This window comes from Colletes gigas, unplaced genomic scaffold (genome assembly GCF_013123115.1).
Source record: "Colletes gigas isolate AHSC1104 unplaced genomic scaffold, ASM1312311v1 Colletes_gigas_Sc00015, whole genome shotgun sequence".
Classification (NCBI taxonomy): domain Eukaryota; kingdom Metazoa; phylum Arthropoda; class Insecta; order Hymenoptera; family Colletidae; genus Colletes; species Colletes gigas.
Window position 1 is genome coordinate 1,069,564 of NW_025106644.1, and position 25,095 is coordinate 1,094,658.

Below are 25,095 nucleotides of genomic sequence, written 5' to 3' on the forward strand. Positions count from 1 at the left end.
CCGCGGCTTCTCGAGCCGATGTTAAACAGAGGATCGATTCGAAGCTTCGCAAGTTTGTCTTGTAACTCATACATGTAACACTGCTGTAATTGTTGCTGATTTTGATTGTGATGTTGCACAATAACAAGCGGTTCTTGTCACACGCAGTCTTCCAGAGACATAAGTAACGGGTTCACGTACTCGAAGCCCTCAAATTCACTCTGATCGATTTTATCGATCACTCTCCTGTAAAAACATTCGTTATTTAATTTTATTCGTTCCTTTGATTCAATATAGCGTCGTACTTGTGAAACTTACGGATCGTCCGGCGTCAAATGTACCGGTTCGTCTGTAAACTCTGGCGGGAAATTAGCTAGGTCACGGTCAGAGTTCAAACGCGGTTTATAAGGTGGCGTAACTTGTTTCTGCTCCAACTGCAACGTTCGATGTATAAATAAATTGTTGTTCCAAACACTTCACGGATAATGATTAATTACCATTTCCCAGTCGATCGCTTTGAAGAAGGGATGAGCAACGATATCTAGAAAAGCAGTTGGCCTTTTGCCGCAGCCTAATCTTTCGTTGGGATTTTTGCAAAGGAAACCTTTTAGGACAGAAGCTGCTTTGACCGACAACGACCTCGGTATCCGAATCGTCTTCTGTAAAATAACTTGGAACAGATAGTCCTCGGTGTTCTGATCTGGATTTTCGGACGCGCCCGCGATATCAAACGGGCTGCGACCTGCAAGCATTTCATACAGCAGTACTCCAAGCGCCCACCAATCTACAGAGAAACTATAATCTTCACCCCGCAATATTTCTGGCGCGATATAGTTCGGAGTGCCGCAAAACGTGGCGGTCGTGTCGCCTTCTCGAACGCCTTCTTTGCACATTCCGTAATCAGTCAATTTAACGTGCCCTTCATGATCGAGTAGTACATTATCTAACTTCAAGTCTCTGTATATGATACCTACGCACAAAATGTTAAAAAATTAATTTATACGCTTATCAGATACGTGGGAAACTTCTGTTAACTTGTTAATTTCCTCTAACGGAGGTTGCTTTCCACGATGGAGTTTCTCTTTTACCTTTCTCGTGTAAAAAGTTCAACGCCAGGCTAATTTCAGCTGCATAAAATCGAGCATGCTCCTCCGGTAGTCGGCGTTGTCTCTGCATATGAAACATAAGATCGCCGCCGCGTACGAACTCGATCACGAAGAATAGACGAGAAGGCGTTTGAAAACACGAGTGGAGACCCACGAGGAAAGGATGATTCGAAGCAGTCTCGAACACGTGCTTTTCCGTCTGAACCCAATCGATGTCCTCGTCGTCCGTCACCAAAGCTTTCTTGATCACTTTCATAGCGTAAATCCTTTTTGTACGCTTCAGTTCCACCATCAATACCTTCGCGTAGGAACCACGACCAATTACCCTAATCAATTCAAAATCATTTAACGAGTACTGCCTCTGCATATCATTCGAATTATCCGCATCGTTTAGCGTGTCCAAGGGCAGTTCCTCCCTTTCTTCGCTCCCGGTTCCTACAAACAAACATCTCATAAGCATCTAATCCGATAACAGCCTCGTAACAGTTCGGTTTTATAAAAAAGGATTGTTTAATTTCTTACGATTGCGCGAATGCTCCTCTATAATTGGCGACTCTGAGATCTCATCTTCGGGGTGAGTTAACAGGCTACATTGAACGGAATCGAGCTGCAGCTGATCACCATTTCTGTCGATCGTCTGCGATTCTGTGCTCGGGGTCTGTTGCTGCTGCTGTTGCTGTATATTCAAGCATGGCATACGTACCACCTTGTGACATTTCTTGTGAACGAGTAACTTGCACTGAATGCACTTGAACCCCTGTCTTCCTAATCCCCAAATTCGATCCTGACAGAAGGCGCAAAACGCTCGCTGCGAAAGTTAAGAAAACATTAATAAACAAAACAAGCGGTTCAAAAAGGGCTTCTTCGAACGAGAATGGTGCGAGTCAAAATAATATTGGGAAATATAGTCGTTTTGCTACCGATAACCATACCATGTAATTGTCTCTCCACGGATTCTCGATAATTTATTTTATTTATAATTTGTAACTACTAACTTATTCCTACCGTCACTTCTTTTCCTGCGTCATCATCTGTTTTTCCTCCTAAACATTTGTACTTTACATCCTCTCACAAAGTTTCATCCTTCCCCTTCAATTTTATATACTTTTTCCTCTTTCTCTTCTTCATCTCGATCCAAATATAGCCAATCCTTTTCATCGTTCTTCCTCCTGTTTCCCCCTTCTTTAAATATCTTAACGGTTCTTTGCAATACTATCTATTGTACCGTTCGCATACCTATCTTTCAAATGTTTACCGGTAACATTGACTGACACCACTCTCATTTTACCGCGAAGAAAGGTTAGTATCGAAACCGGATACACCGGACAAACACAGAATGATTCCTGGAGACTACTAGCCAGCAAGTTCTCTTTTATCAGGAATTAATCTATCTAACAGAAAACATTGTTTTGAGAATGTAAATGTGTAGCGGATGAAATTTGAGCAGAACGAGAAGGGAAAGAATGTGTGAAAGTATATCAAAAACAGCGAAACGAGGAAAAAGAAAGCAAGTCGAGCAAATAATTGAATGAAGTATGATGCTTACCCGATTGAAACGTTTTGCTTGAAATATATGACCATTCACCCGGTACAGCTTCCTCCATCTACGTGCGCCGCGTCTGTAGATGCTTCCTTTGGAAAATGAAAAAACATAAATATCACAAAAGAAGAGGATAGAGTATGTCTTGAATGTCTGCTTCGATGTCTTCGTTCTTTCCGGAATATAACTCTAAAATAATCAAGCGCGAAACCGTCGCAATTGCAGATTTATTTATATGTACAGTAGTTTTTTTAGAAATTACGGGAATATTCTTTTTTAATGTATTTTCATAAATATAAGGTAAAACATGAATTGATTTACGTTGGAATACCGCACTGAAAGGCCTGCAGTAAAAGCACTGCGATTGGCTTGAGTCCTTCCATACTTTGGCTCGTCAAAACTAACGAATAATCCTTAGAAGGACGAGACAAGTAACTTGGATCGTTTGTAAACACGATAAGATCATCTCGATCGCGAGACCCGCGATGTTTAAACTGGAAATCGAGTATGGTATACCGGTGGACAGAATAATGGGGCGCCTCAAGATTTTTGGAAATTAACATCTGTTATGTTAATGTACATTTGTACATTTGTTATGGTTTGGATGAGACCACTATTAACACGAATGTATTCACAGACTTATTATTACTTTAATAATACTTTAAGACTACATGGTGTAATTTTTAGAAAATGAAAAAGGCACGTAACATCATCGAGTACAGCGAACGTTCTAGTCGCCACGCGGGGGAGTCCCATTCGGATCGGTCTCATAGATGGCGACACTGCATTCCTCAATACATTTTCGTTTAAAATGAATATATAACGAAATGAAATACTAACTTTGACATAATTTACTAAAATATAAAATAAATCGTCCATTTGTTATTTATGGAAAAAAAAAAAATGAAATTTACGACAAAATATTAATTTCATTTGTTAATGTTAATTAAATGTTGTATTGGAATTAAATAAAATTACATAGTTTCTTGAAGTTCTAGTAATGTGTGGACTCTCCTTTATATTTCACCACTTGGATCAATCTTCAAGAAATTACATTTTTCCAAAAAGTAAACTGTTCCTTTATATACTTCTTAGCAAACTCGTACCTCTTCTTCCTATTTTGCAAACTTATGAACAGCTTCTTTCGAGCAACTCTACCATAATACTTCTGTTTTTTTAATACTCTTCTAATGGTTGAGTCACTTACTTCCTTCTTTAAATATTTCTCAACTTTAGACGCTGATTTTGAAGCACTAATCCTTGGATCATCCTTAATTTTTTTAACAATCCATCGTTCATCCCTGATATTCGGTTTCTTATCAGACATCTCTTTTAATTTATTCACTACATGGTCTTCTTCTTTGTATCGTTTTATTATACATTGAACTGTGCTTCTACTTCGATTAATAATTTTACTAATTCCATCAAAACTTTTTTTGTTTTTGTAGTGATAAATAACTAATTCACGCTCCGCCGTTTGTCGCATTTAAGTCTTTTTTATTGATTTTTTGGCAGAACAACACATATAACATTCAGAATGCTGCTAAATCAGCTAGATTCAATCGTTGTTACGCGTTGTTGGACATAAAGCAATTGGGGATTCACCGGATTTCCAATGTTACCAACAGCGTACGATTTTTACTGACAGCTAAGTTTCATACGTAACCTCAAAGGAGGATGTTAAAAAAGTGCCAAATTTATACCCCGCCAAGCACCTAAAATAACTACAAGGCGTCATTCTACAGATTCTGCACTTCGAATTGTACACAACTGTTCATAGCAAATGTGATGGGAAAGTCGTGAAAAATGTGGTTGAAGTTGACGATGCTACGAAAGATGAATCAACTTTCGGACTTCAAATGACTATAACTTCAAAGTGAATGCATGAAACGTAACAATTCCGACGCTATTTTGTAAAGAAAAGTCAATATTTATATTATATGCAAAGAAATGTTGCCCAGATTGATGGTTAGTAACAGTAAAATTCCAGAGATTAAGATGATACATTAGGATGCAAATATTCCTCAAAATATGTTTAATGGTATACTGTAACTCTTTCCTAGAATGGAATTAAATGCATTCAATATGAAAAACTGTTATTATATTTCATCCCCTTCTCCTTTGGATCATAATTTTTTAATGAATTTAACATTAACGATGACGTTCAGAACATATACGATATGGTTACTATCGTGCGAACTGAAGTGTTTATACTTCAGATGGTTTTGCTGGTTTGTTACATTCTTGTAGAGATGTTTATCTGAAGAAGATAACACCACTATGGCTTTCTATGATACTTTTTCTTTTGTCTGGAGTTGGACCACAGTTTTATATGAGATGCTATCCAGTGCAAACCAAGCGATTCCTAGATTTTTTTAGATTTGAGATTTTATTTTATTTTGAAGACATTTTGTATTACGATTTTTGTGTAGTGTACTTTGCAGTCTAGTGTGATTTGTGTAATGTACTTTGTAGCCTAATATAATTCCTGTAGTGTATTGTAGCGCACGTTATAGTGTAAAATGGAGAGAAACTGTACTATTTGTAGCAAGTCACTTGCAAAGTTAGCTCGAAACAAATACCGGAAGTGTAATGACAATTGGTGTCGTGTGGGATGCTATCGAGGCAGAAATGTCAATAGCACGGGTGACAGCACTTTTTCAGAAGTAGATTTGCTTTGTGAAGCAGTACCCAGAGTTCAAAACTGTTTCTGAACATTGACAGAAGTCATTTGTCAAGAAAAAGGGGCATCTTTGGTTGCAGTTTACAGAGTTTGTTAAAAGTAAGGTTGGACTTGCTGCAATTGTTGGACATACTTGTGAGTGTAAAATAGGCCAAGTGTAGTTCACATATTGCAACAGTATTATGGTACTTCGGATTTGCACGACATCAAACATCCATACATTCACCTGCCAACTTCCTCAGCAGATACTTAATCGAAGAAATGTCATCATCTGAAGAAGAGGATGAAATATAAAATAGTTCTTCATATTGAATGCATTCCATCCCGTTTTAGAACTGAGTTACAGTATATACTTAAACATATTTTGAGGAATATTTGCATCCTAATACATCATCTCAATCTCTTGCGTTTACTAACCGAACAATCTGGGCAACATTTGCATATTATAGAAATATTGACTTTTCTTTACAAAATAGTATCGGAATTGTTACGTTTCATGTATTCACTTTGAAGTTATAGTTATTTGAAGTCAGAAAGTTATGACTCGTCTTTTGTAGCATCGTCAACTTCAATCACATTTTTCACGACTTTTCCATCACATTTGCTATAAACAATTGTGCACAATTCGAAGTGCAGAATCTGTAGAATGATGCCTTATAATTATTTTAGATGCCTGGTGGGGTACAAATTTGGCACTTTTTTAACATCCTCCTTTAACTGTCGCTTGAAGATTTTGATATCCATAGCTGTATTTGGTATTCTCCACACAATTTTTCTTCCATCCGAACCGAAGATATTAAATTTCAAGTAAACTGTTCCTTTATATACTTCTTAGCAAACTCGTACCACTTCTTTCTATTTTGCAAACTTATGAACAGCTTCTTTCGAGCAACTCTACCATAATACTTCTGTTTTTTTAATACTCTTCTAATGGTTGAGTCACTTACTTCCTTCTTTAAATATTTCTCAACTTTAGACGCTGATTTTGAAGCACTAATCCTTGGATCATCCTTAATTTTTTTAACAATCCATCGTTCATCCCTGATATTCGGTTTCTTATCAGACATCTCTTTTAATTTATTCACTACACGGTCCTCTTCTTTGTATCGTTTTATTATACATTGAACTGTGCTTCTACTTCGATTAATAATTTTACTAATTCCATCAAAACTTTTTTTGTTTTTGTAGTGATAAATAACTAATTCACGCTCCGCCGTTTGTCGCATTTTAAGTCTATTTTATTGATTTTGTGGCAGAACAATGCATACAACGATCAGAATGCTGCTAAATCAAGTAGATTCAATCGTTGCTAAGCATTGTTACATAAAAAACAATTGGGGATTCACCGGATTTCCAATGTTACCAACAGTGTGCGATTTTTACTGACACCTGAGTTTCACACGTAACCTCAAATTTTAATTTGCTGAGTACCACTAAAAGTTTTTTTGTATTGTTGTTATATATCAAATAAAGAAACATTACACTATATACCTCTATACGAGTTTCAACAATTTAATACAATTTTCATGTTTTATTGGAAAAATACTCGGCTGAACCGCTAGGTGTACGATTTTAAGTGACAGTCGCTGTATATGAAACTTTTAACGTGTAAAACGGTGCCCCATCATTCTGTCCAACAGTGAATACTTTTTCTAGGCCGCGCGTTAATTATTCGTTATGCATTTAGATGTAAATGATGATAATTAGCGCAAGCACGGCAATGTTTCATGAGAAATGAAACAAAGTAAATTCTACTCAATTCAAATGCGGCAATAACGTCAAAAGAAGAGAAAGAAGCGTCCATAAAAGAAACGATACACCAAAGATCAATCGTAATCGTCGTTGTACGAATATTAGCCAGACCTTGTGACAAACTTATTGTTAATTGCATAACTCGCTGGCTAGTGTGCGTGTGTGTATTACAAGTTTATATTATTACTGGTCATAGGTGAAACTCACTGTCTTCTCCCTGACATGGCATCCCTGGTGCAGGCGGCACGTTAGGAAAAACTGTAACAAAAACAAAACACTTTTTCATTTACAAATCGTGTTTTTTTTCTATTGAGAAACATTCTACCGAATAAAACTACATTTTATACTGCTCCTCGAAACAGTTCAAAACAAATGTATATGCATATTACTATAGCGACCATAAGATCGCGTCTTATTATTATTTTTTTTTTACACAACATTATTTAGAGCGATTGATAATAATTCGTTATCGAACGGATGCATTTCGATTTTTCGGGTTTTCTATGTTCCAAAAATCTAAAGATGATGAATTTTTTTAATATCACCGAGTAACTTTATTACAGTCGATGAGAAGGTGAACTCAGAGGCGCGACGAATTGAGATTGAAGCGGTTGCGTCTAGGGGCAACAAATACTCGGATCGAAAGATATTAAAGGACATTACGATCGATGAATTGATCCTGAAAAAGGTTTTCACAATTTCGGTAACGCTCGGGAGACGGACTCTGGTAAATCGATTATAATGTCCGATTATCGCTTGTAACTATTATCTGGGTACCCTTTTATCGTTACTACGGGCTACAAATAACATTTTGTTGATAACTCGGTTCGCGGTACGAGTCGAGCAGCGATTAGAATGCCTGATTTATACTTCTATTTACATTTACAATGTTTAAGTAAATACGGCTGTAATCGTTACGAACACATTTGTAGCGCTTTGAATATAACTTTTTAAGCATAGAATATTTAATACGAGATTTGTATATCGTATCCAAGTGTAAACATGATTACGAACACAAACAATGCATCGTTACAGCATACAGCGTTGGTATAAGCTTGTGACATCCACTTATGATTGACTATGGCGGGTGACTGGATGGTAAAAAAAAAAGCAACGCCGACCGACTGTACTTACGTTTACCAATCTGTACAGATAACAATCTATTTTTGAAAGTCATTGCTTGCCACTAGTATATCCTGTACTGTTAACTTTTATTCCGTAACTTGATCATAAAACGCGGCCCGATAACGAATAACATTGAATTCAATTGATCGTGTTATCGCTTATCGGCGAAGTCTCTCGACGAATCCGAGTGGATACAATGTTCTTTTCAATCTCCGTCTTTACATTTCGCGAGGCAATTTGAAATTACGCTTATGCACTACCTTATTTAACATCAATACAGGGTGTTCGGCCACCCCTGGGAAAAATTTTAATGAGGGATTCTAGGGGCCAAAATAAGACGAAAATCAAGAATACCAATTTGTCGATTGAGGCTTCGTTAAAAAGTTATTAACGTTTAAAGTTCCGCCCGTACTGAATTTTTTTTTCGAAAATGCGCAGGATTTCGGGGGTATGTCTATTGACCAAAAGTAATTGTAATTGCCCCCCACAACCGAAAATAATTTTTCCAGAATGATTTGAAACTTTTCAATTTTCAGGGTAACGAGCAGTTATAGTCAGACATTATATTTTCAGTAATGAATTTTTTTCTCGAAAATGGTTAGGATTTCGGGGGTATGTCTATTCACCAAACTTGATTGTAATTAACCCACGCAATTGAAAATAATTTTTTCAGAACGATTTGAAATTTTTCTTTCCGTCAAAAAATTTCACACCTTCTCGAATTTTTTTCTAGAAAGTGGGTAAGATTTCGGGGATATGTCTATTCACCAAAAATGATTGTAATTGATCCCCGCAACCGAAAATAATTTTCCCGGAACTATTTGAACTTTTTAATTTTATCGAAAAATTTGTCCATCTTCCTGAATTTTTTTCTCGTGAGTGCGTAGGATTTCGGACTCATGTGTATTTACCAAAAGTGGTTCTACTTGACCCCAGGACCTAAAAATAATTTTTTCAGAAAGATTTTAAATTCTTTTTTTTTCGCCGAAACATTTCAACTTTGTTGATTTTTCTTAAAAATTCGTTTTTCATTTTTAATAAATTTGTTTGACGCTGTACGGAAATTTTGTGTAATAGCTTTTTGTAGGTACCCATGGGCTCTACTTCGGAAAAAAGTTTCATTGAAATATTGTAGGAGTTATGGCTGTTTGAAAATTGGACCATTTTTATCGGGTTTTTGTCATTTTGCGGAGTCATGGATCAATGTTTCAAATATTTTTGCGATTTCTACATATTCTTCACCCAAATACGCGTTGTTTGCCGTTTGAAACTATAAAATCGTCCAATCCGTTCAGATGTTATGACATTTTAAAGATTTGCATGTTTTCAAGCAACATTTTTGGTCATAAATTACATTTTCGATTAGGAATTTTTTTGCTCGAAAACGCACAGGATTTCGAAGGTATGACTCTTCACCAGAAACGTTTCTACTTGACTCCAGGATCTAAAAATAATTTTTTCAGAACGATTTGTAATTTTTCTTTTTCGCCGAAAAATTAGGCACCTTCTCGAATTTTTTTCTCGAAACTGCGTAGAATTTCGAGGGTATGTTTATCGACCAAAAATGATTGTAATTGACCCCCCGCAACCGACAATAATTTTTTTTACAACGAATTAAAAGTTTGTAATTTCGCTGAATTTCAGGGGAACCACCATTCATGGTCAGACGTTGTATTTTCGGTAAAGAATTTTTTCCTCGTAAGTGCGTAGAATTTCGGGGGTATGTCTATTCATAAAAAATGATTGTAATTGATCCCCGCAACCGAAAATAATTTTCCCGGAACTATTTGAACTTTTTAATTTTATCGAAAAATTTGTCCATCTTCCTGAATTTTTTTCTCGTGAGTGCGTAGGATTTCGGACTCATGTGTATTTACCAAAAGTGGTTCTACTTGACCCCAGGACCTAAAAATAATTTTTTCAGAAAGATTTTAAATTCTTTTTTTTTCGCCGAAACATTTCAACTTTGTTGATTTTTCTTAAAAATTCGTTTTTCATTTTTAATAAATTTGTTTGACGCTGTACGGAAATTTTGTGTAATAGCTTTTTGTAGGTACCCATGGGCTCTACTTCGGAAAAAAGTTTCATTGAAATATTGTAGGAGTTATGGCTGTTTGAAAATTGGACCATTTTTATCGGGTTTTTGTCATTTTGCGGAGTCATGGATCAATGTTTCAAATATTTTTGCGATTTCTACATATTCTTCACCCAAATACGCGTTGTTTGCCGTTTGAAACTATAAAATCGTCCAATCCGTTCAGATGTTATGACATTTTAAAGATTTGCATGTTTTCAAGCAACATTTTTGGTCATAAATTACATTTTCGATTAGGAATTTTTTTGCTCGAAAACGCACAGGATTTCGAAGGTATGACTCTTCACCAGAAACGTTTCTACTTGACTCCAGGATCTAAAAATAATTTTTTCAGAACGATTTGTAATTTTTCTTTTTCGCCGAAAAATTAGGCACCTTCTCGAATTTTTTTCTCGAAACTGCGTAGAATTTCGAGGGTATGTTTATCGACCAAAAATGATTGTAATTGACCCCCGCAACCGACAATAATTTTTTTTACAACGAATTAAAAGTTTGTAATTTCGCTGAATTTCAGGGGAACCACCATTCATGGTCAGACGTTGTATTTTCGGTAAAGAATTTTTTCCTCGTAAGTGCGTAGAATTTCGGGGGTATGTCTATTCATAAAAAATGATTGTAATTGATCCCCGCAACCGAAAATAATTTTCCCGGAACTATTTGAACTTTTTAATTTTATCGAAAAATTTGTCCATCTTCCTGAATTTTTTTCTCGTGAGTGCGTAGGATTTCGGACTCATGTGTATTTACCAAAAGTGGTTCCACTTGACCCCAGGACCTAAAAATAATTTTTTCAGAAAGATTTTAAATTCTTTTTTTTTCGCCGAAACATTTCAACTTTGTTGATTTTTCTTAAAAATTCGTTTTTCATTTTTAATAAATTTGTTTGACGCTGTACGGAAATTTTGTGTAATAGCTTTTTGTAGGTACCCATGGGCTCTACTTCGGAAAAAAGTTTCATTGAAATATTGTAGGAGTTATGGCTGTTTGAAAATTGGACCATTTTTATCGGGTTTTTGTCATTTTGCGGAGTCATGGATGAATGTTTCAAATATTTTTGCGATTTCTACATATTCTTCACCCAAATACGCGTTGTTTGCCGTTTGAAACTATAAAATCGTCCAATCCGTTCAGATGTTATGACATTTTAAAGATTTGCATGTTTTCAAGCAACATTTTTGGTCATAAATTACATTTTCGATTAGGAATTTTTTTGCTCGAAAACGCACAGGATTTCGAAGGTATGACTCTTCACCAGAAACGTTTCTACTTGACTCCAGGATCTAAAAATAATTTTTTCAGAACGATTTGTAATTTTTCTTTTTCGCCGAAAAATTAGGCACCTTCTCGAATTTTTTTCTCGAAACTGCGTAGAATTTCGAGGGTATGTTTATCGACCAAAAATGATTGTAATTGACCCCCGCAACCGACAATAATTTTTTTTACAACGAATTAAAAGTTTGTAATTTCGCTGAATTTCAGGGGAACCACCATTCGTGGTCAGACGTTGTATTTTCGGTAAAGAATTTTTTCCTCGTAAGTGCGTAGAATTTCGGGGGTATGTCTATTCATAAAAAATGATTGTAAATGATCCCCGCAACCGAAAATAATTTTCCCGGAACTATTTGAACTTTTTAATTTTATCGAAAAATTTGTCCATCTTCCTGAATTTTTTTCTCGTTAGTGCGTAGGATTTCGGACGCATGTGTATTTACCAAAAGTGGTTCTACTTGACCCCAGGGCCTAAAAATAATTTTTTCAGAATGATTTTAAATTCTTTCTTTTCGCCGAAACATTTCAACTTTGTTGATTTTTCTTAAAAATTCGTTTTTCATTTTTAATAAATTTGTTTGACGCTGTACGGAAATTTGGTGTAATAGCTTTTTGTAGGTACCCATGGACTCTACTTCGGAAAAAAGTTTCATTGAAATATTGTAGGAGTTATGGCTGTTTGAAAATTGGACCATTTTTATCGGGTTTTTGTCATTTTGCGGAGTCATGGATCAATGTTTCAAATATTTTTGCGATTTCTACATTTTCTTCACCCAAATACGCGTTGTTTGCCGTTTGAAACTATAAAATCGTCCAATCCGTTCAGATGTTATGACATTTTAAAGATTTGCATGTTTTCAAGCAACATTTTTGGTCATAAATTACATTTTCGATTAGGAATTTTTTTGCTCGAAAACGCGCAGGATTTCGAAGGTATGGCTCTTCACCAAAAATGTTTCTACTTGACTCCAGGACTTAAAAATAATTTTTTCCGAACGATTTATAATTTTTTTTTCGCCAAAAAATTTAGGGACTTACCCCCCATGTCGATTTTTCTTAAAAATTAGTTTTTTATTTTTAGTAATTTTGTTTGACGCCCTATAGAAAAGTTGTTTAATACTTTTTTGTAGGTACTCATGACCTCTACTTCATAAAAAAGTTTCATTGAAATATATTCACTACTGTAGGAGTTATGGCAGTTTGAAAATTGGACCATTTTTATGGTGTTTTTCTCACTTTACGGGGTCGAGGAACAAGTTTTTCAATATTGTTAGAATTTCTACATATTCTTCACTAAAACACGCGTTATTTGCATTTTGAAACATTAAAATCCTTCAATCTGTTCAGAAGTTATGACGTTTTAAAGATATTTCAGTAATGAATTTTTTTCTCGAAAATGGTTAGGATTTCGGGGGTATGTCTATTTACAAAAAATGATTGTAATTGACCCCTGCAATCAAAAATAATTTTTTCAGAATGATTTGAAATGTTTTTATTTAATGTTTTAATAATTTTTTAACAAAGCCTCGGTCAAAAAATTGATATTCTTGATTTTCGTCTTATTTTGGACTCTAGAATCCCCCATTAAAATTTTTCCCAGGGGTGGCCGAACACCCTGTATTATTTTCAACTGCGGTTGTCGGAGCTGCTCGCGTATTTGAAACGTTCGAGTACCGTTTATTTGAGCCGGATAACTTATAAAAATGAGTTATATAAATATAATATAATAAAATATAATAAATGATAAACTTATAAATTGAAACTTGTAAGGATACAAGTAGAGTGGTGTGAAGAGAGGTGAAAAGTAAAAGATTCCGTATGGAGTACTAAAGCTTACAAAGACGAGTAAATAACAAATCAAATAGGAAACGAAGATTGGCTACACCTTTGGAACTCTGCAACCAGTAGTCGTTAGGTCGGACAACTGGAACAGCTCTGATTGGTGACCAGTCGACCACGACATGAGTTCCGGTGATTGGTGACCAATGATCCATAACGCATCTTAAATAAACTCGAACCACACGAGACACACACGCACACACCGATATCAGTGTGTCGTTTGACTAGAAAAGAAATCACAGTTGCGGGGAAAATTTAGTGGACAGGTAATGGAAATTGTTATCAATAAAGTTTAATCGAAATAGTACTACTATTATTATACTTAACTTTTCTTTATTATACAGGGTGTTCGATCAACCCTGGGAAAAATTTTAATGGAAGATTCTAGAAACCAAAATAAGACGAAAGTCAAGAATATCAATTTGTTGATTGAGGCATCGTTAAAAAGTTATTAAAAAATTAAACTAAAAAATTTCAAATTATTCTGAAAAAATTATTTTCGGTTGCGGGGGTTAATTACAATCATTTTTTATGAATAGACATACCCCCGATATCCTACGCACTTACGAGGAAAAAATTCTTTACCGAAAATACAACGTCTGACCATGAATGGTGATTCCCCTGAAATTCTCCGAAATTGCAAACTTTTAATCTGTTCTAAAAAAAATTATTGTCGGTTGCGGGGGTCAATTACAATCATATTTGGTCGATAAACATACCCTCGAAATTCTACGCAGTTTCCAGAAAAAAATTCGAGAAGGTGCCTAATTTTTCGGCGAAAAAAAAAAATTACAAATCGTTCTGAAAAAATTATTTTTAGGCCCTGGAGTCAAGTAGAAACATTTCTGGTGAAGAGTCATACCTTCGAAATCCTGCGCGTTTTCGAGCAAAAAAATTCCTAATCGAAAATGTTATTTATGGCCAGAAATGTTGCCTGAAAACATGCAAATCTTTAAAATGTCATAACTTCTGAACGGATTGGACGATTTTAAGGTTTCAAACGGCAAACAACGCGTATTTAGGCGAAGAATATGTAGAAGTCGCAAAAATATTCGAAACGTTGATCCATGACTCCGCAAAATAACAAAAATCCGATAAAAATGGTCCAATTTTCTAACAGCCATAACTCCCACAATAAAAAATATATTTCAATGAAACTTTTTTCGGAAGTAGAGCCCATGGGTACCTACAAAAAGCTATTACACAAAATTTCCGTACAGCGTCAAACAAATTTATTAAAAATGAAATACGAATTTTTAAGAAAAATCAACAAAGTTAAAATGTTTCGGCGAAAAGAAAGAATTTAAAATCTTTCTGAAAAAATTATTTTTAGGTCCTGGGGTCAAGTAGAACCACTTTTGGTGAATATACATGCGTCCGAAATCCTACGCACGCACAAGAAAAAAATTCAAGAAGATGGACAAATTTTTCGGTAAAATTAAAAAGTTCAAATAGTTCCGGGAAAATTATTTTCGGTTACGGGGGTTAATTACAATCATTTTTTATGAATAGACGTACCCCCGAAATCCTACGCACTTACGAGGAAAAAATTCTTTACCGAAAATACAACGTCTGACCATGAATGGTGGTTCCCCTGAAATTCAGCGAAATTGCAAACTTTTAATTCGTTCTAAAAAAAATTATTTTCGGTTGCGGGGATCACTTACAATCATTTTTGGTGAATAGACATATCCCCGAAATCTTACCCACTTTCTAGAAAAAAATTCGAGAAGAAGCTGAAATTTTTCGAGAAAATTAAAAAATTTCAAATCGTTCCGGAAAAATTATTTTAGGTTGCAGGGTCAATTATAATCAGTTTTGGTGAATAGGCATACCCCCGAATTCCTAACCATTTTCGAAACAAAAATTCGAGTAGGTACTGAAATTTTTCGACGAAATTAAAAAATTTCAAATCGTTCCGGAAAAATTATTTTTGGTTGCAGGGGTCAATTACAATCATTTTTTGTCAATACGTATACCCTCGAATTCCTACGCACTTTCGAGAAAAAAATTCATTACCGAAAATATAGTTTCTGGCCAGAAATGCTACCCCGAAATTTCATGCGAATGTTTAAAATGTCATAACTCCTGAACGGATTGGACGATTTTAATGTTTAAAAAAGCAAACTACGCGTATTTTGCTAAGGAATACGTGGCAATTCCAAAAATATTCGAAAAGTTATTTCTTGACTCCGCAAAATGAGAAAAACCCCATAAAAATGGTCTAATTTTCAAACAGCCATAACTCCTACAATAGTGAATACATTTCGATGAAACTTTTTTCTAAAGTAGAGCTCATGGGTACCTACAAAAAAGTATTAGACAACTTTTCTGTAGGGCGTCAAACAAAATGACTAAAAATGAAAAACGAATTTTGAAGAAAAATCAACAGAGGTGCCTTAATTTTTCAGGGAAAATGAAAGGTTTCAAATCGTTCTGGAAAAATGATTTTCGATTGCGTGGGTCAATTACAATCATTTTTGGTGAATAAACATACCCCCGAAATCCTGCGCATTGTTGAGAAAAAAATGCAGTACAGACGAATCGTTAAACGTAAATAACTTTTTAACTAAGCCTCAATCAACAAATTGGTATTCTTGATTTTCGTTTTATTTTGGCCTCTAGAATCTCCCATTAAAATTTTTCCCAGAGGTAGCCGAACACCCTGTATAGTATGTTTGATTTTTTTTGTAACCTTTATTGCTTAATATATTTGTATACTCTAGGATACTAATCACTGAATTATATTTTCAAAATCCATGTAAACTTATAAATGGTATCACTCGATCATGTACGCTTTTCTTAGAAAGATCTGGAGTAAATCCTTGCTATTCACACTTCGCTCTTAGGAATATTATTCCTATTCTGTGAGGCAACCCAACAATAAAATGTTGTTTATATTTTTACGGCTTTATATTTAAAACACCATTCATATACATACAATGAACATCGAAATTGTTTAGAAATGGAAATGATCGAGAAATGTTTTTTACAAATCCACAAACAGATTAAAAAATCAAAAATGATAAACATATACAGGAATTCGGAGCCTAAGATATTATCGGTGTTGCATCCATTATGCGTAGCTACGGCACTGCCGAGGTAGGCTAGCGATGGCCGCGTGGCGGTAAAACGCCGTGCACGCGTTCCAAACACACATTTTCTCGACCTGTGACAACTGAGAACGGCTTCTACACTTCTGTTGGACAGTTTCTTCTTCAGAAATGTCTGCGTTATCAGATCCTGTGTATAAATTTCGTGTCAGGTAAAGAACTTTTAGTAAATATGCAAAAGTATCGTGTATAAAGTACGTACTTCGACACTTTTTCAAACTTTGGCGATCATTTACAACCGTTCAAAAGCACAAAATATTATAACTGTCGATGTTAGCATATTCAGGAATCTCTCCTCTATCTTTTAAGATTAAGTGGAACTGTCTGATGTATTTAATTTTCGCGTAATACCTCGTTTTTGCCAAAAATTGAACGTTTTCACAAAAACTCGTGTTTTTTCGAAAACTGAGGGTGATACAGCAATTCCATTTTCACATTCGTGTTTAGGAAACAGAGCTCTACAAGAATCACCTAGTGGGTACGGTAAAACAAAATTCGTGTTGAACAGTGTAACCGAAGCCCGTTGCTCTTCGTGTTACGCAAGAGTATGAAACGCCTCGTGAAGAGTCTGGTCGAGTTCGTAAGGCTCGATCAAAAACGAATCTAACCCGAAAAGTTAACGCTATCCTTAACCTAAGCTTGGCTTCCTCTATTAAGGCGAGGATAATGCGTAGCATTAACCGGTGGGATGATTGGTCAAGCCAATCCTCAAAGTCGTCACCTTGGCAGGGCGTTTCCTGCTTTCTGCAACATTCCCGCCCACCCTGCTGCCCAGTGTCCAGGTACACCATGTAAAACTGAGCTAGAAAGTTGCCTTTTTTATAAACATTTGGGGGAAACCAAAGCCCCCAAGTTGGTATCAGTCAGTTGCTATCGAGGCAAGGAATAGCTCCAAGGATTCCAAGTCCCGTGTGGAGTTTGGAGTTTCCTTAACACTAGATTGCCCAAGGAAGTCATTCTGACTGGTTTTTAACTTCAATTAGAAAAACAATTATGTGTACAGGGTGGCCCACGCAATTGTTTCAAGTCATAACTCCGTTATTATTGCATTTACGAAAAAATGCCAAAGGGGAAAGATAGATGGTTCGATGAGCACTACATCTGCAGGCCTTTAAATTTTTGTTAGATGCAGCGGTGCATGTGCAATTAACAATTGCATCATTTCTTTAAATAGAAATGCATATTTTTTTTTACACAGATCGATTCTTCTGTTCGTTCTACGTAAATAATGATTAGGGTAACATGGCAAAAAGATTATTAGATCTCGAGATATTTTCAAAAAATGTCTTTATGGAAGAAGATACTCAACTTATATTTCAATCTTGTTACCAGCTGCACCCCCAACGCTTCTAAGTGTTTTATTTGAAATTTACGTTAATTATTTTGTAACTTTCGAGCGTGAAAATTAAATAATAAATATAATTTAATTTTTTATTTATAAATGTTTCAATAACTAAATTTTAAAATTGAATGCAATAAAATTCTTATGAAATAGTCCTATGGTATAGAAAAAAAGTTATTGAATAATAAGAAAAAAATCAATTATATTTAATTTTCATATATCCAGTGAAAATTGTTATCTCTTTGGTTTGGGCTTGAAAAGGATTGGAAGAATCGTCTCCAGCGTTGTGTAGCTTCCCAAAGAAGTTATTTCGAGGGTGAAAATATTAAATTGTAATTCTATTCGAATAAAAAAATGTAAAAAAAAATCAGTCTCATTGCTCAATTTACACGCCTCGTACGCTTTTAAAGACCCGAAGAAAAAGTTGTTTTGTCGTTGGAGAATTCTAGAAATACAGTTCTCGTTTCGTGCGTTCCATAGATTTTCCATATTTGGCTGACATTCTATAAAACGTGAATAAACAATAGATGCGCTTGGCGCAACGAGTAGCAACGATCGTCAATATTATCTATTCCCGAGCAAACACCGTATTGGCATACAATGAAAAAGAAAACAAATACGATAATGTGACAGATAAGCGGAATCATGCTACAGTAAATTTCCATAGATCAATTAGATCAATGGCAGTGCTACGATTTCACGTGTGTCGCGTCGTACACACGGATGCATTGAAACTGTAACAATGCGCCTTCCGATTGGTAGAACATAATGTTTCTAGCGTAATTTTATTCTAGGCGTTAATATAATTTGTAGGTCTAATTCCGTACTGCAGGATGCATCGATTGAGAATCAATCGTTGATTGAAAACTTCGGTTACACTTCGTTTATACAACACAGAACAAAATGTTGTATATAAAAACTGTATACGATAGCGTTAGCTTTTTTTTTTTTTTGCATCGATAGAAACCGATGGTCCCCGATAGATGTACACGAGGGGGGCGTTAAAGATGACTTATTTTATCATTTGTTATAACGGTTACCTACTTTCAATAGATTTTGTTTTCTGAAATTTGTTGTAACTTTTATTCGAGTCTATAAAGTCTATAAGCATTGTTAAAGGATAAAATTGAGTGGACAGGTAATGGAAATAGATATCAATGAAGTTTAGTCGAAATGGTACTATTATGGTTCGGTCAACACTGGGAAAAATTTTAATAAGAGATTCTAGAGGCGAAAATAAGACAAAAATCACGAATACCAATTTGTTGATGGAGGCTTCGTTAAAAAGTTATTAAAAAATTAAATTAAAAAATTTCAAATAATTCACGGAAAAATTATTTTCCGTTGAGGGGGTCAATTACAATCATTATTGGTGAATAGACACACCCCCGAAATCCTACCCATTTTCGAGAAAAAAATTTGGCTAGGTGTTTAAATTTTTCAACGAAAAGAAATTTTTCAAATCATTCTGGGAAAAATTATTTTTAGTTGCGGGAGTCAATTACAAACATTTTTGCTCGGTACATATACCACCGAAATCATACGCATTTTCGAGAAAAAAATTCATTACCGAAAATATAATGTCTGATCATGAATGAATGATTCCCCTGAAATTTCACGTGTTTCGTATCGTTTTGAAAAAATTATTTTCGGTTACGGGGGTCAATTACAATCATTTTTGGTGAATATATACACCTTCGAAATCCTTCACACTCTCGAGAAAAAATTTCAGGAAGGTGGACAATTTTTTCGACAAAATTAAAAAATTTCAAATCGTTCTGGAAAAATTATTTTTGGTTGCGGGTATCAATTATAATCATTTTTGGTCATTACACATACCCCCGAAATCCAACGCATTTTCGAGAAAAAAATTCCGTACCAAAAATCTAATGTGTGGTTAGAAATGGTACCCCGAAATTCCAAGCAAATCTTTAAAACATCATAACTCCTGAACGGATTGGACGATTTTAATGTTTCAAAATGCAAACGACGCATATTTTAGTGAAGAATATGTTGAAATTTCAAAAATGATCGAAACGCTGACCCTTGACCTCGCAAAATAAGAAGAAACCCGATAAAAATGGTCCAATTTTCAAACAGCCATAACTCCTACAATAGTGAATATATTTCAATGAAACTTTTTTCTGGAGTGGAGCTCAAAGGTATCTACAAAAAAGTATTAGACAACTTTTCTATAGGACGACAAACAAAATTACTGAAAATCAAAAACTAATTTTTAAGAAAAATCGACAGTGCCTAAATTATTCGACGTAAAAAAAAATTTCAAATCGTTTTGGAAAAATTATTTTTAGGTCCTACGATCAAATAGAACTATTTTTGGTTGATAGACATACCCCCGAAATCTTACCCAGTTTCAAGAAAAAAATTCGTTATCGAAAATACAATGTCTGATCATGAATGAATGATTCCCCTGAAATTTCACGTGTTTCGTATCGTTTTGAAAAAATTATTTTCGGTTACGGGGGTCAATTACAATCATTTTTGGTGAATATATACACCTTCGAAATCTTTCACACTCTCGAGAAAAAATTTCAGGAAGGTGGACAATTTTTTCGACAAAATTAAAAAATTTCAAATCGTTCTGGAAAAATTATTTTTGGTTGCGGGTGTCAATTATAATCATTTTTGGTCATTACACATACCCCCGAAATCCAACGCATTTTCGAGAAAAAAATTCCTTACCAAAAATCTAATGTGTGGTTAGAAATGGTACCCCGAAATTTCAAGCAAATCTTTAAAACATCATAACTCCTGAACGGATACAACGATTTTAATGTTTCAAAATGCAAACGACGCGTATTTTAGTGAAGAATATGTAGAAATTCCAAAAATTATCGAAACGTTGATTCTTGACCTCGCAAAATAAGAGGAAACCCATAAAAATGGTCCAATTTTCAAACAGCCATAACTCCTACAATAGTGAATATATTTCAATGAAACTTTTTTCTGGAGTGGAGCTCAAAGGTATCTACAAAAAAGTATTAGACAACTTTTCTATAGGACGACAAACAAAATTACTGAAAATCAAAAACTAATTTTTAAGAAAAATCGACAGTGCCTAAATTATTCGACGTAAAAAAAAATTTCAAATCGTTTTGGAAAAATTATTTTTAGGTCCTACGATCAAATAGAACTATTTTTGGTTGATAGACATACCCCCGAAATCTTACCCAGTTTCAAGAAAAAAATTCGTTATCGAAAATACAATGTCTGATCATGAATGAATGATTCCCCTGAAATTTCACGTGTTTCGTATCGTTTTGAAAAAATTATTTTCGGTTACGGGGGTCAATTACAATCATTTTTGGTGAATATATACACCTTCGAAATCCTTCACACTCTCGAGAAAAAATTTCAGGAAGGTGGACAATTTTTTCGACAAAATTAAAAAATTTCAAATCGTTCTGGAAAAATTATTTTTGGTTGCGGGTGTCAATTATAATCATTTTTGGTCATTACACATACCCCCGAAATCCAACGCATTTTCGAGAAAAAAATTCCTTACCGAAAATCTAATGTGTGGTTAGAAATGGTACCCCGAAATTTCAAGCAAATCTTTAAAACATCATAACTCCTGAACGGATACAACGATTTTAATGTTTCAAAATGCAAACGACGCGTATTTTAGTGAAGAATACGTAGAAATTCTAACAATATTGAAAAATTTATTCATTGATCCCGTAAAATGAGAAAAACCCAATGAAAATGGTCCAATTTTCAAACAGCCATAACTCCTACAATAGTAAAGGTATCGCATTGAAATTTTTTTCTAAAACAGAGCCCATGAGTACCTACAAAAAACTATTAGACAACTTTTCTGTAGAGCGTGAAACAAATTTATTAAAAATGAAAAAGGAATTTAGGTGCCTAAATTTTTCAACGAAAAAAAAAATTTCAAATCATTCTGGAAAAATTATTTTCGGTTGTGGGGGCGAATTACAATAATTTTTAGTGAATAGGCCTACCCCCGAAATCCTACCCACTTTCTAGAAAAAAATTCAATACGGGGGAAACTTTAAACGTTAATAACTTTTTAACGATGCCTCAATCAACAAATTGGTATTCTTAATTTTCGTCTTATTTTGGCCTCTAGAATCTCCCATTAAAATTTTTCCCAGGGGTTGCCGAACAATACATATGTAGTTCATATTACGTACACGAAAAAATAATTCTGAGAAATTTCGAACAACAAAATCGTCAAATATAATGTCGACGCTATTCGGGCACTAGCACACACACACACACACACACACACACATACGGAACAAGAATCAGGCACATCTACGAAATGCAGCAATGCAGGACGCAGGGTCGAAGATTGCAGCTCGCAGAGGAACGTTGACTACGTCAGCGTGGGTGGCAAAGAACAACTACAAAAATTTCTTCCTCGTGGTAATGTTGCAAGTAAACTATTGTTTACTTTTCTAAACAATATTCCTCGCGCCCCAAATATTTTACTCATTTTCTAGAATCGTCCTTGAATGTTACTCCCCCGTTATCCTGAATCATACGTTTCATTAGTTCCTTGCTATTTGAAAATAGAATTTCGAAAACAGAGCCACCGTTTTAAAAATAAACTTCGACACTTGGTATTTAATAATAGAAACGATCGGGTTCAAGTTCCAAGAGCGCTGCAAAATTTTCGTTTTAAAAACTGGGGAACGGATACTTGTCTAAGTCACAGAGATTCTTTCGAGATAAAATAGGGGACACGTAAAGATGATTGGATAAGCACATACGTTAGCATACCGCTGTCTCGAAAACACAGTATTCTTCACGATCAATATTTTGCAATTCCATCCGACACACATTGCCTCGCTTAATGGAAAAAGATCCAAAAAATTCAGTATTCTTTTTTTACGATGTAACATTTTGCATAGAAAAAATTTAAAAGTAAACAACAAAAGTCTGCAAACACTGAGAAAAAAGGTTACTATAGTTTATTTACTTATATCTATTGCGATCGTTAAAATTTTTAAGTCAGATACAAAGTAATTCTTCAATGAATCGTGTAATTTTCATTTTTTATTTATTGTAAATTTTATATCAAGTTAAATTAAAATTGTACGTTTCTTCGACTTTAATTTATCTCGAAAATGGTGTAACATCGTATCTTGAGATTTCTGTGGAAAATTATTTTCAAAATATTTCCCAATAGTACTATAAAAAAATTTACTTGCCCAAAAATCCCCAAAAGTCTAATTAATTTTAGTTATATTTCTTTTTAGGAGCACATCCAACATTTATTTAAATTAAACGAAGAAAAAAGATGTTTATAACAATTTAGAGAAATATTGCGACCTTTCATGTGTGGATTTAATTTAAAGAAATGGCTGAAACAGGGACCACAATCGTTTTTCAGTTAATCAACAAAAATGGCTGAATCTGCCATGTGTTACTTGTTAAAAACAATAAATGAAAAAAAAAGAACCGAACTACTAAGCCCACCACAACGTTCTTTCTAATTTTTAAAAAATCTTGGCCGAAGTTATATAAAAAAATAATAAACAACTTATAAAAAATAACTTGTAATCACCTGAATATCGTTTATAAAATATTTTTGTTTGCGTCGGTCAATGAATCCTTTCGTTCTCTTTAAGAAAGTATTAAAGGTATTAAAGACCACTGTAAAAATTTAAAATAAAGCGTTTTTTTAAGCGATTATTTTTGGATGGATGATAATGATATTCGAGAATGTTATTAACCAGGTCGTTAAGTGTTAAAAAAAAAATATTACTAAATAATGACGCTGGAGCCATTCTCATGAGGCGTGTTTTGATTTTGAGACGCTCTGGCGCAAATTCGTATCTGGAAAAAAAACAAAAAATTTTCCCTTAATCTACACGAGTATAGCTAGAGTAATACGTAGGGGATTTTTGAAACATTAATTTTTGCGTGATTGGCGAGCATTTGATGTAGAAGGTTCAATTTTGTACAAAAAAAGGGGCAATCGTTTGTCAATAAATAATGTTAAAATTAACTCATCGAAGATCCCCTACGTATTTCTCTAGCTATACTCATGTAGATTAAGAGAAAATTTTTTGTTTTTTTTTCAGCGTCAGAGCGCCTAAAATTCAAAACACGCCCCGCGAGAATGGCTCCAGCGTCGTTATTTTCCACTATTTTTGAATAAATATTTTTTTTTAACACTTAACGACACTTCAATATTATTATTCTCTTACTTGAAAAAAAAAATCGCAAAAAAATGCTTTGTTTCAGGTTTTTGCAGTGGTGTTGCCCCTCGAGTCGAAAATCGAGTAGTCTAGAAGTTATTAATTCCGGGAATGCCTGTGTACTCGTCGCACTGAACTTAAATCTCGGCCCCGATATCGACGAAAAAGAATAGCTGGAAAGTAAAAAAAAAAAAGGAGATATCCGATGAACCCAGCATGTTTCGGTTTGCGAGCAGAATCGACCAAGCGGAATCAAGCCACGATCGTGCCGAAAACCTACCCCAGGTGATGTCGTTGAACCAAAATTGCGGAGTTCCGGTGGTATCGTCTATCAAAGAGGGCATGGGGGCTGCGGTATCCAGCGGCGGGTTACACGGTCCGTGTACACGGCACGTACCAGTTCCTATGGCACGATTGCTCGTCGCGTACTTGATCTCCGTCGCGACGACTTCGTCAACGTCGACGTCGGACGTATCGTCGATCCCCTTGTCGCATAGGATCTTCATTCTGGACGAGGATCGTGCCTGGACGAATATATCGTCGTGGGGGCTGTTGTTGGGGGACTCGGCGCGGATCCCGGCGATCGGTTGCTCGTACTCGGCGGAGTCGCTGCTAGGAGAAGGCGGATAAACGCTGGTGCTCGTTTTCATCGTACGATCCCTGGATAATACTTGAACGCCCGTGGAGGAAGTGGAGGGTCCCTCGATGGCAGGAGGCACTCTGCGAGCAACGGCGGCGGCGGCAGCAGCGGCGGCCGTGGCCGCTGAATAAGAATAGAAGGAACCACCCTGTATCATCATACTGCAGGGTGGTTCCTCGAGCGCGGCACTGGGACCGGTACTAGGACCGCCGCAGACGGAGGAGGAGGTGCTCACACCCAGCTCGCCTTGTACCTGCTGTACGCCGTACAGCCCCTGCTGCTGCGTAACGCCTGTGTCGCTCTGGTGGTATTGTTGTTGTTGCTGATGCAAACTCTGATGCTGTTGTTTATCCTTTTCACGACGGGGTGACCGACCCCGATCGCTGACCGAAGTTGCGCTCCAGTAACCCCACGCCAT

General features: G+C 35.4%; 1 protein-coding gene across 1 annotated transcript; it reads right to left on the reverse strand.

Moving 5' to 3' along the window:
* Positions 1–25,095, reverse strand: LOC122399749 (atypical protein kinase C). The gene is made up of 8 exons (XM_043400671.1): positions 24,318–25,095; positions 7,268–7,318; positions 2,632–2,717; positions 1,608–1,893; positions 1,068–1,520; positions 477–949; positions 298–413; positions 1–225 (listed from the first exon to the last, which is right to left on the reverse strand). Exons 1-8 carry the CDS (start codon positions 25,093–25,095, stop codon positions 138–140), a joined length of 2,331 nt encoding a protein of 776 aa, XP_043256606.1. The 3' UTR covers positions 1–137.